At 40.6% G+C, this 27,806-nt stretch overlaps 1 protein-coding gene across 10 annotated transcripts in view; it reads right to left on the bottom strand.

Annotated features, from left to right (window-relative positions):
• magi1b (membrane associated guanylate kinase, WW and PDZ domain containing 1b) overlaps window positions 1-27,806 on the bottom strand; it is a 139,709-nt gene that overhangs the window by 67,017 nt on the left and 44,886 nt on the right. For all 10 annotated transcript variants that reach the window (XM_040159360.1, XM_040159361.1, XM_040159363.1 and 7 more), the window contains exon 2: window positions 9,446-9,562. In XM_040159360.1, the coding sequence (XP_040015294.1) occupies window positions 9,446-9,562 (117 nt within the window). The remainder of the gene's footprint in view (window positions 1-9,445; window positions 9,563-27,806) is intronic.

The raw sequence follows: 27,806 nt of genomic DNA on the forward strand, positions 1-27,806 counted from the left end.
GAATACCTCAGTCAGGGAGCCTGTGAGGGGCTTCTCCTTCCTCTACAGTCCACAGAACAACACCACGTCGACAGGAGACAGAGGGAAGAAAAAAATCCAATCAGGTGTGAATGAGTGGAAGAAAAACCAGTGCAGATTCACAATTCCTTCTCCTTTTCACCCTCGCCTTCCTCCTCCCATGCGTCTGTCCTCTGTCCAGCTTTGGCTTTGTGATGCTAAGCTAATGGGAGCTAAGCTAAGCAGCATCAACACATTGGCTTATAATGCGCTCTGTCTCATACCCACACACACCAGTGCTAGGCTTCTCTCTCTCTCTCTGTCTCTCTCTCTCTGTCCCTCTCTCTCTCTCTCTGACTGAGCCCCGCTGTCTCCCGTCTCGCAGGCACCCACATGCACCCGCCCACCTCCCCCTCTCGCTCTCTCTCTCTCTCACTCCCTTTCCTTCTCTTGGTTGTTCACCCCTATTCTTTCTTGTTCTCACAGAGCCCATCAGTTTTTTCCTCTACCCCTACACCTCTGTTTCATTTCCCTTCTCCAGACACTGATGTCCTTACACACACAAACTCATACAAATGTTCTGAGTGTTTAACAAGTTCCAAACAAGTCATCCTTTCCACAACATGTAAAAAGGACAGAAATCATGGGAAGAACTTTAAAGGCAATATTGAGGCTTAGAAAAACGAAAGTGAGCTCGGACAAGAGCTGGGCAGGGAGGCATGGTTTACAGTGAGGCTGGAGCTGTATAAATTTGTCAAACACAAAAGAATGAGCTCAAATTTAAGCACAATTCCTACATCACCAATAATTACAGGTGTTACAACTCCGGTAGATATACGTACGCAAGGAATAGAGACACAAAGCCACCACGATGTCGATATGAATGACCAAAATATGGAAAAACCCCAGATGAAGCAAATCATATCTTAGGAGTCACACAAGATATGGAAAATATGAACAAGACAAAAAAACTGAGTCAAACTGGCCAACTGGCACACATCTGGTCATGCGCAAATTAACAAAAAACAAAAAAAAAACAAAAAAGGCAACCTTCTATGTGTAGGATTCATTTTTATTGGGAACAGCAGTGAGAAACAGTGAGAAGATGTAAAAGGGAGTTGGGTCAAGGTAATTTGATGTGCCATTCTATCTTAAATACCCCTTAAATGTGTCCCAAATCCAGACTGTGTAGTAAAGTTGGCATTCACATAGGAAAACTCACAAATTGAAGAATATCCAAAGATGTCAGTATACATACCAAATTTCCTTGGTTTGAGAGTGTGGTATTGTTCCACAATGTAATGCACACAGAAATAAAGGAACAACTCACAGCTGGAAAAAATTATACGTAATTGTGAACGGTGGTGAGACAACTCCAGAAACTTCTCGGAAAACAAAAAAATTAAGTGTTAAATCTTTGGACAGAATATGCCTTCTCTTTGTTAGTTTTCCAAGTTCTACTTTGGCAGTACCCTTTCAAAGCCACAATTTAATGGATGTCCTGCATAGTACCTCTTGAATGATTTTCTTTTGGTACAAAATGGCAAAGCATGTTCGTTACTGTGGATACCAATTGCCAAAACAGCCCATTCTTTGACAAGTTTTATGTATAGTTTTTAAGTATTAGTATATCATTTATTTGGGACACAGCTCTTGCCTTGCTCGTGCCTAGATAGCAGCGATATTCTGTTGCTTGATGTTCTCAATACCTGCAGTTTCAGGGCTTATACAAGGTCCTAAAAGATTTTTTAGCATTTTAATGCACAAACAGGCTTCATCTACAAGTTATAATCACAGTTAAGCCAGAGTCTTAATGATAATCCACAATATCCTACTGTATAGTTAGTTGCCAGTTTATAACATTATAGTAAGAGGTGTTCCAAATATTCTGTCCACCCCATTCACATCAGTGAAGGGAGACTAAATATTAACAGTATCTCGCAGTTTAACACAATTTATACTGGGACAATAAACACTAGACATAGAACATAATAACCTTCCTAAAGCTTGGATTTATTGTGGGGCATTTGTATTAGACCACATTAGTTCTAGTTCTAGCTTGGTGTCCCTAATAATCTCATAATGTATATTGTGATCTCAAATCACTTATCAAAATTATTCATTTTGATAATTTCAGTAAAAGTATTTTTGGTTTTAATGTTTTTCATATTGCCAATTTGTATGTTTCTCGATGAGTGAAACTGTGTAATATATTTAATAAAATGATTTCATACATAGTTGTTTGTGCCACTGTCAGAGTGATAGGCATCATTATCTGCCAACTCCTTTAACAGGGTAGGAAACAGACTATGAGCTGCCATTTCTACAAATAGACATTTCCCATATAAACAGACTCAGTCACAGATAGGCAAAAATAAGCATCCAAATTTAGAAATACATCCTATAATTCCTGTAAAGTTGCAAAGGCATAATTTGCTCAAACTACCTCTATGTTTGCACAGTATGTGTGTACAACAGTGTCAGTGATTGAGTGTGTGCATACACTACACACACAAGAGTGTGTGGGTGGGGCAGTTTGGGGGCCATGAACCTGGCAGACCCCTCCCATTATTCACATTCACATTCAAAATTCCTCTGTTTGACAACATTCCTTTGAGTCCTGCTAATGGTGTTAGATATACAAAAAAAGTTCCCCACCGGCATCAGCTCAGCTCCTATTGTTTCCCTCACAACCTCTGTCTGATTTACCTGCAGCATGCTGGGAGCCCCTATTCAAAAAGTACTCAAACTGATATAGATATGGCTTTGAGAAACTGTAAACACATTTATAGCAGAAAGACAGCAAAAATAGGACAAATAAATGCAATGTATTAGCAGAATGTAATAAGTAAACATAGACTATTTAAAATGAGGAGACATTACTCCTCAGGAGGGAGACCAAGCCAACATGCACAAAATAATCTATACGTTTTGAAGAACAGTTTAAATACAATTAGGAAACACAATTATTCACTTTCATGCCAAGCGTTAGATGAGGAGATCGATACCATTCTCATTTCTGTACAATAAATATGAAGCTAGAGCCAGGGGTTGCTAAGCTTAGCTTAGCACAAAGACCAAAAACAGGGGGAAACAGCTAGCCTGGCCCCGTCCAAAGGTACAACATTTTTAAACAAACAAGATATAACATGTTTATTAATGAGCTTTAAAGGTGCTTTCTTATTTTGGACAGAGCCAGACTAGCCATTTCCCTGTTACCAGTCTTTATGCTAAGTTAAGTGTCTCCTGGCTCCAGCTTCATCTTTAGAGTACAGATGTAAGAGTGGTATCAATCTTCTTATCTGTCTCTCAGCAAGAAAGTGAATAAGTGTATTTCCAAAGCAAAATATAAATGTAGAATTTGTTTCTGTCAGCTTGTATTATACAGCATGGTAATACTATATATAATATGCATAACCATTAATGAACAAAAAACAAGTCCATGCCAGTATGTATCAGTAGCCTAACAACAGTAAGTGAGAAAATAATAAAGTTGCCTTACTGATTTTGCCTCCGTATCTTTACAGTGTCCACTCAGGAAAACAAAGAGTCCCTCAATGAGAGCAATAACTATTCCCAAGTCTAAATTCACATTTTTAATACAAAAGTTGTACCCTGGGGCCATCATGTCCCATGTGGAGTAAAGCAAACTTTATGATAGTATAATTCAACTTACAACTGGTATAAAAGGAGGGGTTTGTCATTGGAAAGACACGTGTAAATGTGTTTATCTAGTCTCGACAAAAACTACATCCCTTATGTAATACATGTCAAACTGTGGAGACACACAGCATTTGACTGACATACATCCTCTTCTCAGTCAACAAAGCCAGAATAGTGTAAAAGCTCATTTCTAAATCTTACTTTCGCCCTTATTTGCCTTTCTCGATTTACCACTTTTTGCTTTTTAGGACTGGCACAGCCATTCTCACAGTAAGAGAATTTCTTTTGTTCAGGTGACAAGGTGATTGCATCTGTAGATGCAATCTGTAACCTCATCAAATCAACACCAGAAAGGTTGCTTATGTACACACCGTAGACACACTAACAGGCAGAAACACGCACACATCAGAACGCACAGTGAAGTCTAATACAGCCACAACTCACATGTGTACATGTTTATGTTAGCTTGACTGGCTAGCTCCAGCACGCATTGATTTGAGTGTATGAAAGTGTTTTTGCATCTCTCCATCCCCTCTCTCTCTCTCTTTCTCCTCTCTGCCCATCCCCCCTTCTTGCCCCCCCCCCCCACACCCAAACTCCACCCAACCCCCATTTCCAGCCCCACGGCTTCGGCCCCCACCTCCCTCTGAGCCGTCCTCTTAGCCTATATACAGGTCGTCCAATCGTCTGTGCTGCTAGCCCCGCAATTCATCACACACTCACATACACACATGAACACAAGCCTCTTCCAATCTCGCTCATTTGAGAAATGAAGACCAAGTCATCAGCATCACAACAACCAGAGCCGACAATACTGGTACTCACCTTGATGCAGGAGAGAGACCAGAGCTCCCTTTTCAAGGCTCACAGGCACAGAATGCTGAGCTTTAAAATCAGGTATAAACCAAAGAGAGAAATCCTCTCTTCTTCTTCTTGCTACTGCTCTGATCAACTGGCAGGAAAAATGAGAGCGGAAGAGCGATACGGATGGAGAAAGGGAGCGGCAGTGGCCGTGAGAGGACGAGAGGCAGCGGTGTCATGAGTTTGGGGGGGCGTCAGGAATGAGAATGGGATTCGGGGGTGGATGGTTGGCGGGGATAATGGGAGATTGGGAATGCTGAACGCGCGGATGGGGTGACCACAAGGGAAGCCGATGGACGCCTCAGCAGATGGGGGAGGGTGGGAGTCCTGTGGCCTCAAATTTTTAAACAGGGTTATGGGAATGCGAGTGGGGAGACTAGTTTATGTTTACAATTAACTTCATGAAATGTGAACATCTTAAGATAAGTACCTGAAGGAATGGGAAGTGGCTCTCAAAAGTGTTGCATGAGTTATGAAGACTGTTTAGGGATTGCTTCTCTACATAAAAATCATATTTCGATTTCTGGTTTGCAGAGATATTGAAATGGCGGTGTGCATGGCTGGCACTGAGCTAACACTCACTCACTCACCACCACACTGAACCACGTTCAATCCTTGCAGTGGAAAACAGCATGGCACCCCACAAAACACATTTGGAAGGGCTCATTACTGGGAAGCCCATGAGGGATCATGTCCCTATTGCTTTCCTTCTGGCTCGTATTGGTTGTTTAGGGCACCAGTCTGAAGGGGGTCAGAATATAAAGGGAGGTAGCACATACCTCCAGAAGTATTAGTGAAGCTATGTGCTGACAGGGAAAAAGAACACTAGATACATAATGCTTTGTATTACAGACAACACATGGTATCCACATTAAAACACCCTACAGATAGCAGCTTGGACTTAATATATTTAATATATTTTTTATTCCTTCGCAATAGATTCCTACAAGTGATGCTCCATCACAACAGTGAAACAGACCTATTTTAAACTGGATAAACATTGGAAATGCTTTCCATCATTAAGAAAAACTCCTCATTACATATGCTCTATTATAAAAAAAAAAAAAAATCACAAAATGGACTTAGACAGTGAGTTAAAGGTTTACTGACAATAACGGAAGAGGTAAATGTGGACTACTACTGAAATGTTTGAGTGGTTGTTCCTCTCTGTATATACCAGGTGTGGAACTCTAAATGTATTGAGTATTTCAAGTATTTTGAGTTTTCCAGTATTGGGTGTTGCACACTTTTCAGCCCACAAGAGTGTAAGACACACTAACATGATATACCAGTATCTAGTGGGAACAAAATAATATGCATTATAATCCTCTCAAAATATTAAGCTGCATGCTACACATAGCTGATAACTTTTGAAATCAAGCCATGTTTTTACTTAACTTACCGTGATAATTGTGTTGATGCTACATGTGTATTTTTACAGTAGGTAAACAAAATTCTACAGTAACAATATCAGTAACATAAATTTAAAAAAAATACAAAAAAAGTATTGAAATTAAAACGCGAAATAATTTTTAAGACTAACAGGCACAATAAGTTGTGTAACTTTACCAAACTGCACCGGTGAATCTCTCCAAAGTGCGTAGGCATCCGAAATCAGGAGTAATATCCACCGGCTAATAGGCTAACAGGCACTGAACTGTACTCAGATGTGTACGTAACATTATTTAAGGTTATAATGCTTTCATTATATGGCTGGCAGTTAGTTTAGTAACATACGTATAAAAGGCGAATAGGCGGGAGAAGGCAAAAGCTTTTGTCAGTGTTGGATTTAGAGTATGGGCATACGGCTATTTCCTGGAGGCAGTACATACCAATGTAAACTGGCCTTGTATCGAGCTCGCAAATATACTAGTACTAGTAATACTAGTAGAGAAGATAAGTTTGTCAATGTTGGGCCAGCATTAATGTGGTTTTGAAGAGGATAAAAGAACGTGCAGAAATGTTGGTAAGCTGAGTAACATTTCTGCCTGATCTAAAGGCAGGAGAAGCTCCAGCATCCACAGACACACTTCATCTGTTTCTCCACCTGCTTGCTGTGCATGAATCACACCTATACCTGCACATGGACAGTGCTTTGAACAACCTTAGGACATAAGTCAACATGGACACACACTGACCTCTCACAATCACAGGCAAAAGCAGTCAAGGCAAATCCATCTCACATATACAGTACGAGTACATAAACGCATCTGCTTTCCTATGCACCTGCTGTATTCGTCTTGCGTTATTCTGTGTGTTAAAGGCATATGGGAGAATTTATTCATCGATGTGCCCACTTTATTATGTCCTCCTATAACACAAGGGGAAAAAAATTAAGCTGTAAATTTAATATTCCACTGAGAGTCTCATGCACCTTTACAAGTGCATGACAACAAAACTTTACAGTCCTAAAAAACATATGGCCTGGTGAGCACGTTCATGCTTTGTTTACTGCTAGCAACACCAGGACTTTACTGGTGTGCCGTTGACCACTCAGTGATTAAAATGGCCATTATGGCCGGAGCCCCATCCTCCACCAGTGTCTGGCTGACATATGGCAGTGGAGGTAATGCAGATAAAGTCCCTTGAACAACTCTCCTGGATACAGAGAGTAATTTGCGTGAGAGGGCCATGAATAAACTAATTGAAAAACCAACGGATGAGAACCATTAAGGGAAAAGCTTGGGTTTGGGGAAATGAGTGCTGTCAAATCCGAAATTAACTGCAAAACAAAAAAACAAATCCAATTTGCTAAGGCTTTCGAAAATACACTGGTGATGGTAGAAGTGAAAAGTAATTACCAAGAAAAAAATATATTTAAAGTTTTGATCAGGTTTGAATACTTACAAATTACATTGCAATATTCCAGAAATGTCTTTAGGGTATAATGTGACAAAAAAAAAAAAAAGGATGAAACGTGGGCTGCAAAAATTATGCAATTCATTACTTAGTTGATAAAACGAAATACAATTATTTATGTCATGTTTCAAGCAAAATTCTCAACATTTAAAGCTTCCAGGTCCTCAGATGTTTGAAATTGCAGCCTTTTCTTGTCTTACATTATATTAATCTGAATATCTTTGGGTTCTGAACTGCTGGTTGGACAAAATGTGACATCTGATGATGCAATTGACATTTTTCACTATTTTCTAATGTTTTAAAAGTACTACATGTAAATATTTGCTATTGCTAACTAGCCAAATTTAGCATTACCAGCTGTTTACTTACCAGTCTAGAAGGAACATTGTGAGTACATCATCAAACCTTATTCCTTTGCTAGCCAAGAGCTGTCTCCAGTGGTAGGAAGCAACGCCAATGTCAACTCTTGCTTTGCTTCTATTTCTAGCACTTCTTTTCTTTGCTGCTACAAATTATCAACATTCTGTTGATAATTTGTTTATTATTTAATGTTGAACTCATATACTTACATTTAGAGCTTTAAAGACCAAATGATTTATTGATTGAGAAAATAATCTGCAGCTTAATGAAAATAATTATTCCTTGAAACCCCAGTGAAACTGTGTGACATGTCTGACATGCACTTGCGAAAATATAAATTAGATATTAAAATGATAAAAAGAAAGCAGATAAGAAATTAATACATGGAAAATGCACACAGCCCAGCCTTTTCTGCAAACTCACTACCAGTTATCTCTCTCTTTCCCTCTCTTGCCTCTCTCCTTCTATCCTCATATGTGAGGCATTCATGTCCAAAGCCAGGAGGGAACTCCAACTCCAGTGTTATAACAATGATGAGCCTGGCTGTGATTGGTCCATGCAGTTGATTTCACTGTTATATGCAAATCAGGGAAAAACACAAAATTTGCATCATGCAGCAAGATTCATCAATCTAACTGTTTTTCCAGGTGTTTTATCTGTGCCCCCGACAGAGGGAGTTGCACATTTATCGAATTTATCACTCTGCTATTATGGTTTTAATGCTACAACTCCACGTCCTTATCTTAATGTTGTCTTCGGGGGTTGTTTTCACAGAAGGGAAGAATAAAACACTTCAAATATCTACTTACATTTTTCGAGCAGCAGCACCTACAAGGGAGATATCCAGGATCAAAAAACAAATCTACCTTTAGATCTTTGCTATATTGCTAAGCGGGGGGGGGATTAAAAGATGCAAGCCTCTACTACCTGGATTACACAGCCACCTCTGGAAGAGGAGATACTGGTTAGTGATAGAGGGTGAGGGACTTGGTTGAAGCCACAACATCTTACTGCGGACATGAGATACTACTTGCCTATTCACTTTGGAGTCACCAGACTTTTCCTCTGACTGATCAGAAAATATCAATAACGCAAACACTGTGCTGACTGACCGAACGAATCAAAGGTAGTAGGTGGCTAACTTTACATTAATTCACTGCTTGTTATCAGCTTCGGAGGCAGATGGAAAAGTCCCTTTTGGGATGAAGAGTGATATAATGGATATAATGTGTGATACAGGAGATCATCCTGAGGTTAGTTCCAAGGAGGATATGAAGTAATCAGCCTGGCTAACTGAAAGGCCAATGCTGGTCAAAATGCAAGTGGAACCATGCTTGGATTAGAATGAAATAATCAGGCTTTATTAGATAACAATACAAGTGTTTGTGTGAGGCAGCTGCATGGATCTAGCATTGCCTGGAGCTAAGACAGTGGCTCACACTGACCAAACCCATGGGTTTTTTTTTTTATTTGTTTCTGATCTGGATGCTCACAAAACTAATGATAGTCTTTGGAGTTACAGTAACAATATGTGTTTACTCATATAAACGAAGTGTATAAAGACTGTGTGTAGAGCCAGCGTATCATCAGCATTTGCAACAAAAAGCTCATATAAATGCCAGGACACGGAGAAGACGGGAGAGCAGAGCAGGAGAAACATGAGGAAACAGAGGAAACGACAGTACAAGGTCTAAGAAAGACTCACAAGGCACGGCGTGACGGTAAAGGTTGTCTCGGATGGTCTGCTGCAGTTCGTGGTCAGGCGAGGACTTCTGGAAGCGCTGGCTCAGATAATGCTTCAGGTCCTTGTTAAGCTTGCTTCCTGTCATTGTGGACACAAACAGGAAAACATGTGGTAAATGCATCTAAACAACTGCAGCAAAAACAAGGTTAGCAGGCATAAGAGTCAAGAGTCATTATGACACTGTTATAATTCAGTCAAGTGTCAAACAGCCACACAGTTTGGCTCCTGCAGAAAGAAATACACAAGTTTACCCTGCAATCACAGAAAAGGTAGATGCTGAGTGCATAGCCGTGAATTGTACACGTGCCATTGTCACTCAGAGGGGTAACTGACTGCAAGCTCTCCCTCTCCAACCAGCCAGGGCTAACCATGTCTAGGACCGCCAGCACTATGGCTAGCACCGCAAGTTAGCCCTCCTACTGCTACGCCATCTGGACCTCAGACACACATTAGGCTACTGAAGGGCAGCATGGCTGGAAAGTGTCCGAATGTGTGTGTGTGTGAATTTGTGTCTGTGTGTGTCCACTACACTGAGTGTCCACATTACGGGATTGTGCAAACACAATACAAACAGTATGACAACATGAGTAACAGAGGAGAGGTGTAAAACACATCCTGTCTGCTGTCACACAAAAGGAAAAATGAAATAATTTGCCTAATGAATATGACAATGTCTTGATCTAAATTCAGTAACAATACTGCTTCAGGCAACAACACACATCTTATCATGTTCTTTATTAGTACATGTTCCATTATTTATTATAAAAATGATTTATCTCCAATCTTTTCTTGGCTGCTGAGACCATTTTTGGTTGTCTTGGGCAAACAACCAGTCATAAAAGGCCCTGGATCCTGTTTCCATGGAAACTGCCTGTATGTGTGTGTACCTCTGTATGTGCATGTGTGTGTGTGTTTAATAAGATGATTGAGATTGCTAGCACAGTAAAGAAGAGCATTATGTACAGTTGGCAGAATAATTGTAGGTTCATATGATAAAAATACAATTGAAGCACAAAAGACACATCCCACAGACATGATATGACTGCCTTTTGTTTTAGTCTGACCCAAAATTTTGTCTGTCATTCATATCAACATGCGTGACAAGAGTGTAGAATGCTAAAAGCTAATTATGGTCACATTGCTACTAATCAGATTGTCAAAGTCTGAGTTACATTGAAATAAAATGTTAATTTACAACCTGGGTAGAGATCCGTAAATAGTATTAACTTAAAACGTTAACTGTTTCTCTAAGATAATTATTTAAATTAGTTCTGTTTCTTTACAAAAAAAAGTGTATGGGATTTTTGAAATGTTAAAAGACTAAGAACATTTTCTAAAAGTTTTTTAAGGTTCCTTCTTAGCATCCATTACAGCATTCGTGAATCCAAGCCCTTGAAACTATAAGTGATTAATTAGACTTTTTGATCATGGCATTTTGATTAACATAATAAGCCTCATAGTTGATAGTGAATGTGGCCATTTAGTAAGCAGTCTGAGATGAAAGGTTTAGTCTTCGCTGCACTGCCTAAGCATTTCCTGGGAGGAAATTCTGATCTTGGCCCTGTCCCATCCAGACATATCACTGTGTTCTAATCCTCACAACAGGTCACAAGCCAATGTCAGGCCAAGAGAAAGCCTAATACATGTGCTCCTGTACACAGCAATTACTGGAGAGCAATGGGCATTCCTTGCTAGCAGACCCCCAACTGACCGTGTGACCCTGTCTGAGTTTTAGGTTTGGGAAATCTGTAACAGGACAAAACTGAAAAAGATCTACCAACATACCCACACTCTCTTTGTGTATGATTATCTTGATGAAAAAAAAATGTATTAATAAAGATATAAAAAAGACATCCTTCAAAGACAGAACATTGTGATGATGAAGGAGGTAGTCACTTAGGGGTGTGTCCATTACTTTGATAGCACTATCTGTCCCCCCTCTGTTTCTGGGAAGTCGCGTTTCTGCAGTCATGACGTGCTCACATGGGATATCAGGTTGTCTACTGATCACAACCTGGTGTTAATAAACTGTTTTTTTGTGTAACAGTGTAATACAGCGCCTGAGAAGTTGGACCCTGTGTCCACTACTGACATGGACCAGGTTAGGGCCAACGGCTGACATTAAAATGATGACTGACTTAGACATAATAGAAAGTAGATTAGCCAGTGTGGCATTGTGAGGATTATTGCTTCTTGCCTGCACACTGACCTATTCTAAATTCTTGAGCCCTTTTTTTTTAAATGCACATTGATGCAAAAAACTTTTGATTTGCCTACGCTGAAGTTGTGGCTGGAACCAAAGTATACATGAGCTTCGGGAGTTAACTCATTCTGTGGCTACACAACACAATGTGTTGTCTCTGGTCTGAGGTCAAATACCATTCCACCACATTTCCTTTCTCTTTTCTCGTTCCTGTCCAAGACGTAAAACCACAGCAGACTATTTTGAAACCACTCTCCTCAAGTGCACCCACAATGTGTGGATTTTAGTCTATTGGTTGGTTGCAAATCAAGTCTAGATTGATCCAACCATAGCACAATTTCAGTGACTGTGTTATCTTAAGAGATCAATACTCTGCGAATGCTCAACCAGCAATCTGTCACCCATTTAATGGGCATGAAGGTCAAGAAGATCACAATTCACCTCCATTTAAGCCTTTAAGGCAGATAGTCAGCCCTTTCAAACCAATGTCTAGTAAGTTAACACCATAAGCCCATTAACTGCTACTACGTTGCCTTCCTCTGTTTTGGTACTTTGTATATAATGATAGAGCATGCTAGCTCTGATGGCAAACAAAGGAAACTACTGATCCTGAAGACCTGGATGTGGACTAACTTGATTAGACCAACCTTAAATATAATATAGACCCAAAACGTTTATAAATAGATTATCCCTTTTACAGCTGAGATTGATATTGTAAGTTCTGATTCTGGTGCCTATATTGGTCTGTTTAGTCCCTTATTTGGTATCAATATTATTCAAATATCGAACGGTAAATTTTTGATGCAAAACCAATGACTAAGTCCAGGTGTCTAACCATGTTCGTAGTGCATTGTTTCATTGACCGATTTGCTGATTTCAATTTGACTCATAGGCAACAAATAGCAGAGAGGCAGGCAGCAGGACTGGGTTGGGAGAACATTTGGCCCAGTGGCCACCCACTCAAATCCCTCTGCAAACAGATAATTAGAAAAGACATATCCTTCAAACACAGCCCACCTGTTATAGATTTTCCATAACCCCCCTAAAACAAGCAAGAAGGAGACACGCAATCCATGACAGAAGGGAAGTGGGGGTGAAAGGGGTTTATGCAAGAGGGAGAGGGTGAGGGAGGCAGAGTCTGTCACACAGAAAGAGAACATCAGAGTAAGCCAGACAAAACATCAAAAGAGTTTTAGACACAGCTGAAATGTGAAAAGCTCCACTACTTTCCAGGCATCTCCCGTTCAGCCCACCCCTGCACCCCTCAGCTCTGATCAGCCAGCCAAGGCACTGCTCAGACATGCAGAGCCAGACATGGCACCAGCCAGACCCTCCGCTGGCAGCTGACATCTGTATTCACAGCATGGAAAAACCAAACTTCACTGAAACCTGATCCTCATGCACACTGGGCCACCGTAGTGGGAAAGGAAAGGTTTGACCGATTTATGCTGACATGGAAATGGCAGGAGTCATGGACTTGTATAGGTCCTTCACGCTCCAGATGAGCAATGTCATTACATAGTGGAGAGCCTTGGTTACTTAATTGATATTCTAAAGCTCTAGCTACATTTATGCTACACAAATGTCTCTGTATGACCTGACTGTTGTTCCTGATATTAATCTTACAGGTGTGGGCAGTTAAAAGGCAGCTGAGGCTGTAGGTTCAAGACCAGAGCACAGGCCAAAATCCAAACTTACTTACGTTTGATTGATTTTACTGGAGGAAGCCCTGTGAGGGGGTGTGTCCATATCACATCTTTTTTCTGAGCGCCAGCGTCTTTTTGCAATTGTTCGCAATAAGGAGAGGGCACATGCGGCCACCTAGAGAAAAAGCATTGCACCCAGTGTCTTTTTTCAGAGTCCTTTTTTTTGTGAACGCACAGTGATTTTGTCTGAAGCCCTGGGATGAAGCACTCCCCAGCACCCTGCCAGTGCTTTTCTGCCAGTGTATTTCATAGATTCCCATGAAATGTTGTTCAGACAATCATGGTCTGAGGAGGATGAAACCTGTCGACTTTGGTGATGCCCTGACCTTTTCTCTATAACACCATGAAGTTCACACTTTTGGTTTACTAAAATAAGTCAACAATTATTGAAAAATTTCTTAGAGGCAATCAAGGTCCCCAAAAAAAGAATCCTGGTGACTTTAATGATCACCTGACTTTTCCTCTAGTGCCAACAGCAAGTCAAGGTTTTCAGTTATCTAGTGAAATTTCTCAACATATACTGGAGGGATTGGCACAATGTTTTGTACTGACATTTATGGCTCCCAGGGGATGTATTCCAGTAACTTTAATGATCACCTGACATTCCCTCTAGCTTAGAAGAACCACAAATGTCTACCATGATGTTGACATTTGTGGTTTTGAGTGAAACATTTCCAGAACTATTGGATGGATTGCCATAAAATTGTGTAAAGACATTCCTGTCCCCCACAGGATAAATTGTGGCAAGTTTGGTGAATCTTTAACTTCATACCACCATCATCAAGTAAAAATTTGCATTTGTCCAATACTTTAGTTTATCACCAAATACCTGCAAAACTAATGACATTCCCATCAGCCTGAACTGTACTTCATGTTAAATGATAGGATTGTTAGTATGTTAACACACGAAACTAAGATGTGTTCAGCATGCTGCTAATCATTAGCATCCTAGCAATGTCACTGTGAGCATTTTAGCATGCTGACCACCAGTGTGGTCACGTAGAGCCTCACATCACTCTACTGTTATTTAGCATTATATGAGACAGCCAATGAAAGTCTTTATATTTAAGGTTGTAGGTAACACAGGGGGCTGTGGTGTTTACTAGATTCTAACTACAGGCAGCAGTGTCAATGATTGCAATGCAAGGCATGCCCAGAAATAAATAACCCTATTTGAAAAAGCCTTTATGCATAGGCATCTAATGAGATGCTCTGTTTTCAATCAGCACACTGGGCAATGGTAGACACAGTCACACTCTTAACAAAGCAACAGACTAAGTAACAAAGCAGAAAACACAGTCATATGCCAGGGTGTAAGCATTTTTTTCACTAAGCCAAGTCAGATTTGGCATGTGTCGCCATCTTTGGCTGGGCACTGACTATTGTATCGATGTGGAATACACAAACAGTCTGGTATACAAGGTAACAAATAACTTTTTTTTTTCAACCTCTCTTCAACAGTCTTTTTAACATCAAGGGACCAATTTGCATGCAGAAGCTATGATTAGAACTAAAGCCTTCTTTCAGTGGGCTGTTTATTGTTAACTCTAGTTTCTCCAAAGTGGGACATAGTAAAGAAAGTGGGCTTTAAAGTCAAATAGATTTGTGCCATTCAAACCTGACCCAGTTCACGTTAAATTTAGCTATGAGACACACACAGGGTGTCCAAAGTCATGTATTAAGTAATGAGCTCTTAAGTGAGTACTCCATCTATGGCTCTAGTTAATCAGATAATAAGGGCTAATCACCTTTTAATTGATTCAAGCAGCAGCAGCAGCAACATAGAGTTAACATTTTCATCACCACAAATCAGAGCTTAACCATATGTCACAATGATTAGGGGATGATCAGAGGTGACAGAGAGAGCTCTATCTGACCCTTGACCAGTCATTAGGGATCTGATTTTCCATCCAGCTTATGTAGTGTAGATTCATTGCAGCCTGCTGGAGATGATTCTAGAGAAAATGTAAATGGCAGGAATGATTTTTTTTAAAGTAAGGCTGTTGGCAAAAATACACTATAGTCAATAGCTCTTTGTATAAGGAGAGTAAGTCCCAAACCATACTGCAGAGATGTGAAGAAGTCCAATATTTCATATTCATAGAGCAGACAGGTGTGGGTATGGGTGTGTTTGTCTGTTTCTTGTGAACATCACCATCTGTGAGCTCAACACTACCCCCTATGTTCCTATATGAGATGTGGCTTGCATCACATCAATGGCTCTGTATCCATAGTAACAGCTGCCAGATGAGTACTGACTGTGGTGAAGGTGTTGATGGTCACAGGCAGTCATAGTCTGCTGCCCCCTTCTGGACAAACAGGGCATCACAAAAACAAAGGAAAGATCTTAGTATCAGAATTAGACAATGAGTAATACTATAGTTAGTATAGTCACAAATAATTTGTTGTTTTCAGTATAAATCAATACAGTGCACTGTAGTTAGGATCTATGGGAGTCTAAGTATGTGCACCATTTTTAAAATACTGATGCAAAGGTGGACATATAACTAAAGTATCACATAAAAAGAACACTTGAGAGAACTTAAAAGTCGTCATTTAAAAGGCTTTAAACCAAGTCTGAGGAACACCACTTCATAGTTTTCAAAGCAACATGAGGCACCTACAAGTTATACAAAGTAGTATAAAATAGTTAGTGGCTGTATTTGAAATGCATTAAGTTAAATTAATCAGTAGCTGTAATTTTTTGAGTTGAAGGGTTCAGAGATTGCTTTCAGCATTCTGGGATCTGAGTTTGAGATGTGTGTTTAAGTCAACAGTTTCTCCAGCAATCGGGTTTATGTGATGATTTCTTTGCATTTGAGGGACAATTTTTGGTGTACTCAAACCACCAGTAAGAAACTGTGGATACTGCATTACTCATAAACACACATTTTTGCTAATACACTGGCAGTCACTATGGTCCAATCTGCAGTCAAGGCTGTGGAAAAGCAAAAGGCACAGAGCCTGGTACAGTCGAGCTAGTACATCTACGGAACAACAAAAACTAATTCATATCCTTTTCACATCTGCTCCTTGTTAAGTCGAGATAGAAAAACATCAGATCCTACGCAGTCAGGGTTAAATCTCTGACGAGTTTTCAATCTTGTCTATATGGTTGTGTGTCCTGGAGCGGCTTGCCTGTTTACTATGTTTTAGATTGCTTTCATTGATCGTCGTCCTCCACACAGGGAAAAGAAATCCTCAGAGGATTCATTTCAGCACGTGGGAGCAGCAAAAACTGCTGCGGTAGAGGTGTCAATTTCCCTACTGCAAACTGACAGTGTATCACACACGTGATTTTTTATGGAACCGTGTGTGTGTGTGTGTGTGTGTGTGTGTGTGTGTGTGACGTATAGAGCTACTATTACACACGTATTTCTCTTTGTGCACAGCCATTACTTGCACAACACAAGCACCTGTCTTATTTGACCAACATCAGCACGTGCTATCGCTTGGAAACTATAAACAATAATACAGTGCCTGCATCATGATTTATGGGTGCTAAACACAATACTGTAAATTCTATCTTATCAATATTCTTGTGATGATACCTTTTATAGAGTATCAGCCTCTACGACTGAAGCTCCCTCCTGAGAGGCTTGTGAGTGAGGATCCATCATCCACCGACACAAAGGATGGCTTCGCATTTAAGTAATATAAAACACCATATGTGACTTTTAATGCTGAAGTCCAGCAATTTGAAAGACAAAAGTATAACCAGACCACCATAAAGTCCTTCACATTAAGCTACAACATCTTCACCGAGCATGACAAAACAAAGTGAACCATCATTAATGAAAACCAATAAATCAGAGGTTTTAAATTAGAGGTTCCCTCGATTCTCAAAAACCTCAACACTTTCTCTAAGGCCGGGATTTGCCCAGCTAATGATGTGATTATTGACTTACTGATCCATAAACCAGTAGGACACAAGTATTTTGGAAGTAATTACCTCTCCATCATTACCTCTCCTCATTGACAGGTGGCATTTCAAGTCTACTGGGAGCATTAGTCTCCTGCGACAGGCCAGCTGACTGGCTCCGAGATTTAAAACAGGTCCCCTGGCTAAGAGGGCAGATCAGCACGTTTATACAAAGACTGACTGAGAACAGGAGCATTAAAATGTCAGAAAGATAGAATGAAAGTGGGACGGATGAAAAGAAAAGTGCAGGACGACAAGAATTTGTTAGATAAAACAAAGACTCTTTAAAGGCTCATATGACCAGAAAGTAATGGGTTTAGTAGGAAATGTGACAGCAGAGGCCTCCGTGTGTATACAGGGAAGAAATCCAGACACTGATAAGGCGATACTGGGACACTGCAAGCTTAAACCTTCTCACACTTCAACTGTCATTGAGCAAACACAGCCAAAGTGTGTTTGAACATAGCAAACAGAAAAGCCAGTTTTAACAACTTCTACCAGAAGCAGCAAAGCAGCTTTCCTTCATAAATCTGATCAGAAAATAGAGAAATTCTATACTTGAGTTAATGATTTATGGAAAGTACTGAAAAATTTGAACAACAAAGAAGACCTGCTGTCTTCCTTGAAACATGATTATCGTCCACCTATAACAACAAACCCTGTAATTTCAAACAAAACATGATTTTGTCAAATTCTAGCTTGCCATGTCTGAAATATATATTATACAAACATATGAAAGAGCAAGCAAACACACAGACAAATGAAAGACAATGTATCTATTTCATACCCACTTATGCAACAGAAAATGCTTTTACATTAACACACTGTACTATTCTTAAAGTGCTATTCCAACGACTTACATTTCATAAATTTGGGGGACTTGCGAGAGACATATAACAAAATATCCTTTTAAGCTCTAGTATGGGTCAGGTTCCAAAAACACTGGATCCTACATTTCCCAACTCAATGTTATCTTTCATTGGACCCACCAAACGTATTAAATGTCCACTTCTTTCAAACTCCCCAGCCCCAGTTTGTAGCACAGGCTTTCAATCAAAAACTTGAAGTCTCAAGCACAGTCTGACATAACCCCAATGACATCATCAGGGTTTGTTTTGGTTTTTTTTCCCCTGCCGCTCCTCAAGAGCCACAAAACACATAAAGCAACTGTTTTTAGGGTCTGAGTAATATTCCTTGTGACAAGTAAACTGTGGTTCAATTGGCGAAATCCTGTTTAACATGACATGATTTATTCATCTAAATGTCATATCCTAATATCAAAAACAGTTTTTTTGTCATTAAAATGCACATTTATGCAACAAGACACTGACAGACAAAGGCACACGGGCCATCTACAGAAAGACAAATATCCCAATAAAACAAGCCAATTCAAAGTAAAGTAGTAAAACAAAGCAATCAAAAGCAACAAATGTCAAACTAAAATAAAAATCAAGCACAGACCATCAGCAAATTACTTACAAAGCTACAAATAAAAGTTAAAGACTGACTACTCAAACGTATGACTGAGCTGAAAACTTGCCAGTTGATTAGGCCTTTACAGTGGTGACATGTGTTACCATAATATCTTCTGGCCTCTCTCCACCCCTATTCCATTCCTCGCCAAGATAAATGGGCAAATACTGGGGAGTAATCAGAAGCAGAGTGCTAAGTCGCCGAAGTCCTAGAGTGGGCGAACACCGTACTGACAGACTAACCACTGGTCACAGGCGGGGAGGGAGGGCAGGAGAGGGTGAAGGAGGAAGGAATGACATAAACAACAGGAGGAAAGATGGAGAAAGTAAGCCAGCGGAGATGTAGATGTTAAAAGCAAGAGTTTGTAAATAGAGACTCAAGAAGTGAAACAAAAGGGAAAGGCGGGAAAACAGAAGGTAATAGTGAATGTAAGATTCAAGAGAGGGGAAGGGGAAGGTTAAGTTTAAGCGTAATTTTAATTGTATTCGTATTCAACCAGAGCTGGAGCGAGGCATGTTCATCCTGTGGGAAGACACAGTTATTCTCTATTATTATGTAGGGTCTGCCACAGTCCACCTCACCTCAGGGCCCAGGGCAAGCTCATTAACTCTGCCACCAGGGGGCACATGTCACTCAGGATCATGAAGTGTGAGGGGCAGTGTGTACTGTGTTTAGATGTGACCCTGATTACCAGATGAATTTTCTGATGCCCGCGTGTGGGTTCTTCAGACGTAGGTGCGTGCCTGCGCCTGTATAACAGCACCGATTACCATAGCTGCCTCCACAGGTTCATCACTTCAGTCTTTTGAGCCGATCTGTGCCGGCAGCACAATGGCAGGAAAAAAAAAAAAAAAAACTTCATTGAAAAGTTTAAGAAAAAAAAAATGGAGCATGGCAAACATTTTTTCAAACAATATAATCGTTTGGTCTATGAAAAGTCCCACAAGAGGGCCCATCTCGATTTCACAGAACCCAACATATCATCTTCAAATTGCCCATTTTGTCTGATGAAAAAAATTGAGAGCTCCCTCCAGAGCCACAAAAGATATTACAGTTAACTGTTATATTCTTTGACTTGTCATTTCAGAATTACAGTAATTATACAAACACCAGTATTAATAAGAGAACAGTTGTTTCGAAACTGATGTTAGACACATTTTATAATATCTCTTATATTTGATATTTATCATGAGTTTACATTATGAAAATTAATGTCAGCTTTAAAATGTGGCTGATGTCAGTATAAGGTTTTCTCTGCTTTGTGTGCCTCGTTCAACACTGGCTGTGTATGCGGCTGACTACTTTATATAGCAGTATTTTCCACCTTTTTGGCTGTCCTCTCATTTTCATCCCAAAGTCTGCAGTCTCTTTCTCTTCTTCTCTCTCACCCTTTTCTTTTTGCGTTCTTCTCTTCTAATGTAATTCTTTACTTAACGCCCTTTCCATCCATAAATCCTTATTTCCTTCCCTCAGCCACACCCTTCAGAGCTGTCAACATTCACCTCTAGTCATCTTCTTCGATCCATCAATCTATCCATCCATCACTCCATCCATCTCCCTCATGCCTTGAGAGGGCATGACTGACCCACTTTCCTGCCCCCGTCACCCTGTCACACTGCTGACTCAAGACGCGCTCAAGATGTGTGAATGCACAAATACAGACATGCAGCCGTGCTCATGTGGATGAACACATTTGGCAACACATGCATACAAAAGGGACACTCAAACACACCAAATCTGTTCCCTGATCTAATTTTAGAAACAAAATGGGAACACACACACACACACACACACACACACACACACACACACACACACACACACACACACACACACACACACAAACAATAGAAACCAACATAAATAGAGATAAAGGGAAGAAAACAATTAAAATGTTTGTCTTTTCCTCATGTGTGACAGAAGAAAATTAACAGAAAATGCACACAAATGTATCACGGCATCCACTTGTTGTCACCAGCCCTGTGTGTCTTTCTTATCTAGAAACACATTTAATCCACAGTCAAAGTAATTTTAGCAGGATACCATGCTGCCTTTTCTTGACACATACAACGAAAGTTAAATAAAGAAAACATAACGCAAACATCCAATTCAAATCTACACTTACATGTACACTTTACAAGAGCTGTGTGCGTTTTAGGGCTGTGGGCTAACAGGGCAGCAGTCACCGCCTGTTACATCTACAGTTGTTTCTGGGTCAGCATCAGGCAACACTCATCCAGCACTGCATCCCTTAACAGCTGACTCCAGGCCAGACACGGAGGAGCACACACACATCTGTGCAGACAGACACACACACACGAACACACACACGAACACGAACACGAACACACACACGAACACGAACACACACACGAACACGAACACAAACAAACACGAAGACGAAGACGAACACGAACACACACACACACACACACACACACACACACACACACACACACACACACACACACACACACACACGGTAACACTGTTGTAACACTAACTTATAACCAGCGGGGGCAGATAAGTATGAGTGATGCACTTGGTATTAACAAGACATTTACTGCACACTCAAACTAACACATCTTCATGGCAAAAAAATTTAGATTAATTCATTAAAATTTGAGGAATTCAACACAGAGAGATGCATTTGGCCTATTAAAAAGTTGCATGCGCACACACTTGATGAGCCTGGAAACAGCTACACTGACTACACAGATAGGATCCCATGCATCAATTACTCCACATTGTACTTCTCTCTTTACATTCATGCTTTGCGAGTGCATATGTCCATGTGAGGCTGTATGCGTGTATTTATATCCGCAGTGTCCTAACACTTTAGCATGATGAGCAAGATGAAGCCCAGTGAACCATGGGAAATGTTTCGTGTGTGTTAGAGAGAGTGAGTTAGATGTGTGTAAATGGGTTGTTCAGCTTGCTCTGATAAAGTTGTTTCAAGCGAACACACCCTTGCACACAAACAAGAGAATGTGCATAATCTGCTTGCACACATGCACACACACACACACACACAGACATGTTCATCCCTCTCTGAAACACCAGCATATTACAACAGAGGCTCAGGTTGGAGTGGGCCCAGGTCTGAGGACTGGGCCGCCAGTTCACAGCCTTAATCCACGGGGTGGTGACGACGCACTGACGGAAAAGACACACCTCCCTCACTGCTTTCACACAGCCTCCGCTTTGACTGTGACACAGTCAAAGCAGAGGCTTCATATTTACTTAGTATGAGAAGGGTATCAATCTTTTCAGTTAAGTCTCAGCAAGTGAATAAACGTATTTCCCAACTACTGCCATAAATCTATAGCACACCATCTGCCAATTTGAATATGAGGACCATTTCACATGGAATTTTTCTCTTTTACTTGTTTCTTTTAGTCTTTTTTCTTTCTCTCTCTTTCTTTCTTTCTGTCTGTTTTTTTCTCTCTTTTTTTTTTTCAAACTTTGGCACTAATGAATGTTGAAAATTAAAGTTTAAGGGTTTTATTTTAATGTTATAGTAAATAATATCAATAAAAGATGGGAATTAAACAATATTTGATAGAATTATTTTTATTTTAATATAGGTAATTGTGGACTTTCATACATGTTTTTCTTATGGATGGAAATACTATGGAAGATCTGAAATAATATCATGAAATACAATACACGTAGTTATGTGTATGTCCTTGTTATTTAGGCGTCTCAAAGCTTCAACACTCTACATCCATGCCTTTCTCCCGTCTTAATAGCAAAGTATGCTTTTGTGACAACTAAATCAGGATATAGCACTGGAGCAACTTATCTATCAGAGACACATGGATGATGTTGATGTTCTCATTATCCTGTTATATAAGCTATTTTTGGGGAGAATGAAACATCTGCCTCACTCAGCCTGGTAAGAACAGAGAGTAGCACAGAGCAGTGTGCCACTGAGCCATGGGACAATGTCAGCCACAGATGAGGATGAAGCTGAGTGCGGCGCAAGGCGGGCCTACACTCCAGACTGACAGACTGACTGACTGACAAGGGATCAGCTGGCTAGGAACCGGCAGCCAGTAATCACTGTCAGCAGCTCATATTGTACCGATTGAGGGCCTGAACGTAGCCATTCGAATGTACACAAACTCACAAACAAGGGGCTGAAACTCCAGGTTTTGTGTCTATTGTTGACAAACCCACACATAAACACTGATAAAAAAAAAAAAAAAACGTTAAGAGCCTCGTCTTTCACTTTGACAACTAATACTGAACAGAACAAAGAGATAAACACACAATGAATAAATCTTGCCCACCACATGACGACAGAGCCACTTCTCCTTGCAGACAGACTATTGAACCACTTCTCAGTGATGACAGTCTATTACATTTTTTATTTGAGTGTGTTTGCATGAATGTGTGTGTGTGTGTGTGTGTGCAGTTGCAAGTGATTGGGGTCAAGACAGAAGTCTGTCTCCATTTCTCTCTCTCTCTACCAACCTTTCCCACAGTTCCTCAGTCACATCACACGGCAATTTCAGTTCACTGACACAAAGTGCAGTGAGCCTTACTGACCAAATTACTCCTAAACAGTTTTAAACACTGGCAAACTATGTACAAGCTCCATGTTTGGGAGCCTGATTAAATGCTAACACCGTTACTTACAGTACATCTGTATCTCAGTTAAATATGAAGGGAAACTAGTGTGGGCCAAAGGCATTACAAGTGTTTTTGAACCTTAGATGCCAGCCAGTCACCACTTCTGATGTGTCAAGAGCAGATGTGGAAAAAACTGAGGATGCTCAACTACAGGGCAGCTATTTTTTGTCAGGCATTCATCTGTAATCAAGATGAGGAGTAATTTTAGATATTTGGTAAATGACAACCATAATAAGGCATGGAGGTTAAGGCCTCAACTGCAACTTTCGGAAGCACCAGTCTCTGGTCTGATTTTCCTTTGTGACTTGTCATGAGGGGAAGAGCACTGTCAGGGGACGTCCCAAATTGGAGCCTGTGGACAGAGGCAGGTGGGGGTGACAGGAAAAGGGAAGCACAGCCAGCAAGAAAGATAAAAGAAGGAATGCAGTAGGAGCACAAAAGCAAGGAAGGAATATTGTACAGTCTATGGGGATCTGCAGGTTTAAAAGAGCCAAGACTAAGACTTAATAGCCTCAGTTTCTACCCACAGCTGTGTGTAAGACCAAATTCAAAACCAAAAAAGTGGGGAAAGCCAGTGTATTTCCATCTGACTGTAACTAAAAATGTTCCTGAACTATAAATAGGCTGTAAACTGTTCTACATTAAAGGGGCTGTCTGCCCATTTTACACATGAAGATCAGTTTAGTCATCATGGGGAGTAACACACAGCCTGCCAAAACAGTTGTGTAATGTCTTCTTCTGAAGTCTGTTGGCCCAGTTTGAGCTTAGAGGGTACACATTTTTAACAAAAACCCTGAGTGACAAACTGCAGGACAGAGGAAAGAGAGAGACCTGAAGGGAGGGACACTGAGAGGTGTCCAAGAGGATGATGGCATGATTGCTGGAAGAGAATAAGACAGAAAAAGGATGGAGAAGAGAACATACAGGCAAGAGAAAAAAAAGAGAACAGCCACACAAAAAAGGGAGGGACAGGCAAAAACAGGGGAAGTGGAAAAGGAGGGAGTGAGGGCAGGAGGAAGGTATGGAGTCCTGACAGGGTGCCAGGGCAGGGAGTGTGCCACACATGTGCCCCCACCAACCCGGGGGGAATGTGCTGAGTGGGCAGGAACGCCCTCCTCACACACACATACATGCATAAGCTCCACCAGCTCTCATTAAGCCAAAGTTACCAAATAGACAGGACCACCCAAGCAACTGCACCGTTTAAAGAGACTCTATATTTCGATCACAGTGTAAAGTGTTTCTCAGGCTTTATTGACTGTTAGTTGGCAAATCTGTCAGGGTGGATACAAATCCATTAATTCTGAGTAAGGTCTCACTTTTTTGCCTCCAAAACTCTTGGTACGCTTTTCATCATTCATTTCACTTCCTTCTACTGACCATACTGGATCATCAAAGATCAATGATATGAAAAGACCATCAAGGGATGGATTTTTTCCCTTTTTAGTGAGTTGCATAAGAAATGGCCTTGATTAACATTTAACTGTGCTGTCACCTGTTGATCTTGTGTAGCAATGCACAACCTACGCTGTACTTAAATCCTCAGCAGGGCCAACCACTGAGATCTGTATTGACTTTATAAGCATGTAAACGTATATGCCATCAGCTGAAACGCTCAACAGATGTTGGGTTAAAAAGTCTATGAGTATCTTGGGTAGAGATGACAGGCGGCTCACTGGAGTCTTCCATGTGGACACGGTAAATGTGTTGCATATCCATGAGTTAAAATAGGTAAAAATTGCAATGCAAAACTACTCTTTTCCTTTAGAAGACCTCCCCCTGTCAGTTTTATCATCCTGCCGTTTCACGTTTGATTTTTCTACGGTCCTTTGGTGAGCTATGAATGCTGGATCCTTCCTGTGGCTCCGAATTTCTGGGAGATCAGAGGAACGGAATGGAAAATGTACTGAACGTTAGTAATAGCGACACAGCAAGCTTGGTTGCATGAGTGCTCAGGGCTCAGGGGATTGTAGGCCGTTAAATGGGGTGAGGGGAAAAAAGATGTCGTCATTTTTACAAGAAAAAATTCCATCTGGCTTCCACCTCAGTGTTTTTTATGTGTGTGTCACTGAAAACTCTGCACCTGTCCACCTCTCAGTAGCCCGACACCTTGTCATACCACTATATTACCACCATCATCAGGCTTCTGGTATGCAGACAGATACAGTCATCTGCTGTTTAAATATTATTGTAAACCCCCACTGAACAGACAGCAGTGCGGAAATATCTGCCTCATTCCTCATCTTCATGACTTCCTCTACTCTCATGTCTGCAATCTTTGGAATGATGGAAATTTTACATTTTTATTCCTGCCTTGGCAGGTAGGTGAAGAGAAGTGTGCTTTGCTGTATAACAATCTGTATGAGGTGGGACAAAGGGGCAGATATTCATCACAGTACATGTGTATAAAAAGCACAGTGAAGGCAGTACTTTTGTTACCTGATGGAGTGATGGAGGAAGAGGCATCATAATCGTCAGGCAAAATCAAAAAATCCAGGACCATGAAAGAGAGAGAGAGACAGAGAGGGGAGAGAGAGGACAAAATGTTAGAAACACTGCAGTCAAGATCAGCTCGGTTTACACCAAGACTAAAATTATAACACAGCCCGAGAGCAAATCAAGGAATGGACAAATTGGACCCGAGACAAAGAAAAAAATGAGATTCGTTTTAAACTTAAGGATCAATACACTGCACATTCCACATTAATTTGGCCTGAATACACCACACTCCTCAACTGACTGATGTGCTGACTCTGATGCTTGGCCCCCAATAATCGCTCTTCACAGACAACACATCGACTGCTTCCATCTCTCCATCTCCATAAGCTCCAGTAAAATCCATTGAAAAGGCCACCTTCAGCAAAACTGCTAAATTAAACAAAGGTTACACAGGAAAGCTATAAACTGAGATGACACACGGGGGCGCAACTAAAGCTTTTGCTGCGTTCTGGTTCAACACAATAGAGCGTATCAGCACAATTTCTGAAAAGCGGAATTTAGAGGGGAATAGGTGACTAAGATCCCATTACATATCCTCTCAGTGTAAGAGAATCTAGTCCAGGTAACCTAAAACGAATACTTTACGGGTTCTGTGTTCGACACCGTCACCACAGGTCCTGGCAAGCCTGAGGAGTCACAGATGAAACTGTGGGTCGTGGTGAAAGTTGACTTTTTTTTTTAATTAGGTGGTGGGGGCTGGTGGTGTTGGTGTTAGAGCTCATGCTAAGTCCTGGTCGCAGCCAGAAGCCTTAGCGTTAACTCGGGCAATGTGCGGGAGCCAGACCCAAAGCTAACATTACACAGAGCTAATGCTGCTGAGGCTTACAGACGTGTTTACCTTGGAGGCTGGCTGGGCAAAAGCAGAGGTGTAACTAAGAAATACTCTGCACTCATAAAAGCTAAAGAAAGACACCCCGATTCAGCAGCACTAATAAAAACACAGCAACACACACCTTGACATGAACACGTGCATCCAAAGCCTCAAAAAGTAGACACAGGCAAATTTGAATGTGCACATAAATCTCGCACTTACAAATGCCAGCTGCCAAATACTTTATTTAACAAAACTTGAAGACAGAGTAGCCTCTCTTTCTCACACATCTTTCCACTTGAAGATTCATCTATAAAGTTAAACAGTCAGAAATAAAGCAATTATTCTAAGCTTCATTGAAGTCTTGCTTTGTTTTTCAGGTGTTAGCAAGACATGTGTTTGTGTGTGGTGAGTGTGTGTGTGTGAGAGTGAGATTATTTCAACCAAGAGCAGGTGTTTGAAACTAGTAAGTTTCTATTTATGTTGCTCTACAATCTGTCTGGGTCAGAAAGCATGTGTGTAAATGTGATGTAAGTGTCTACAAGATCAAGATAAAAACATATAAGAACATATGCACGCTAAGATAAAGTGAGTGAAGAAATGGAGCCAGAACCAGTTAGTGTGGATTGGAAGTGGATCATAAAACACACTGCGACAGCATGTGTGCACCGGTGCTATCAAAGTAGACTCTCTTTCTCACACAACTTTCTCTCTCTCTACTTGAACCACTAGTCATCCATAAAGTCAAACACATTCAGAAATAAAACAATTATTCTAAAGTGCACGTGCCAGAGAAAGAAAGAAAATGTCAAATATATTGAAATCCGGCCTGGCTATTTTGTAAATATTATTTTGGTTATGCACTTTGGTTGTACTTTTTACTTTCACTACCTTTTTCTTGTAGGTTTAGACCAAAAGCTATAAAGCTGTTTTATATTTTAATTAAAAATTGAAGTACCTGTAAAAACAAAATTGACATATTGTCAGCTTATAAATTTATTATGGCAAACGCATAAGCAAACAGTTGCCTATTTACGTATCCAGTAGACATTTAGAGTTGTGTTTTTGGC

This window comes from Xiphias gladius, chromosome 21 (genome assembly GCF_016859285.1).
Source record: "Xiphias gladius isolate SHS-SW01 ecotype Sanya breed wild chromosome 21, ASM1685928v1, whole genome shotgun sequence".
NCBI lineage: Eukaryota > Metazoa > Chordata > Actinopteri > Istiophoriformes > Xiphiidae > Xiphias > Xiphias gladius.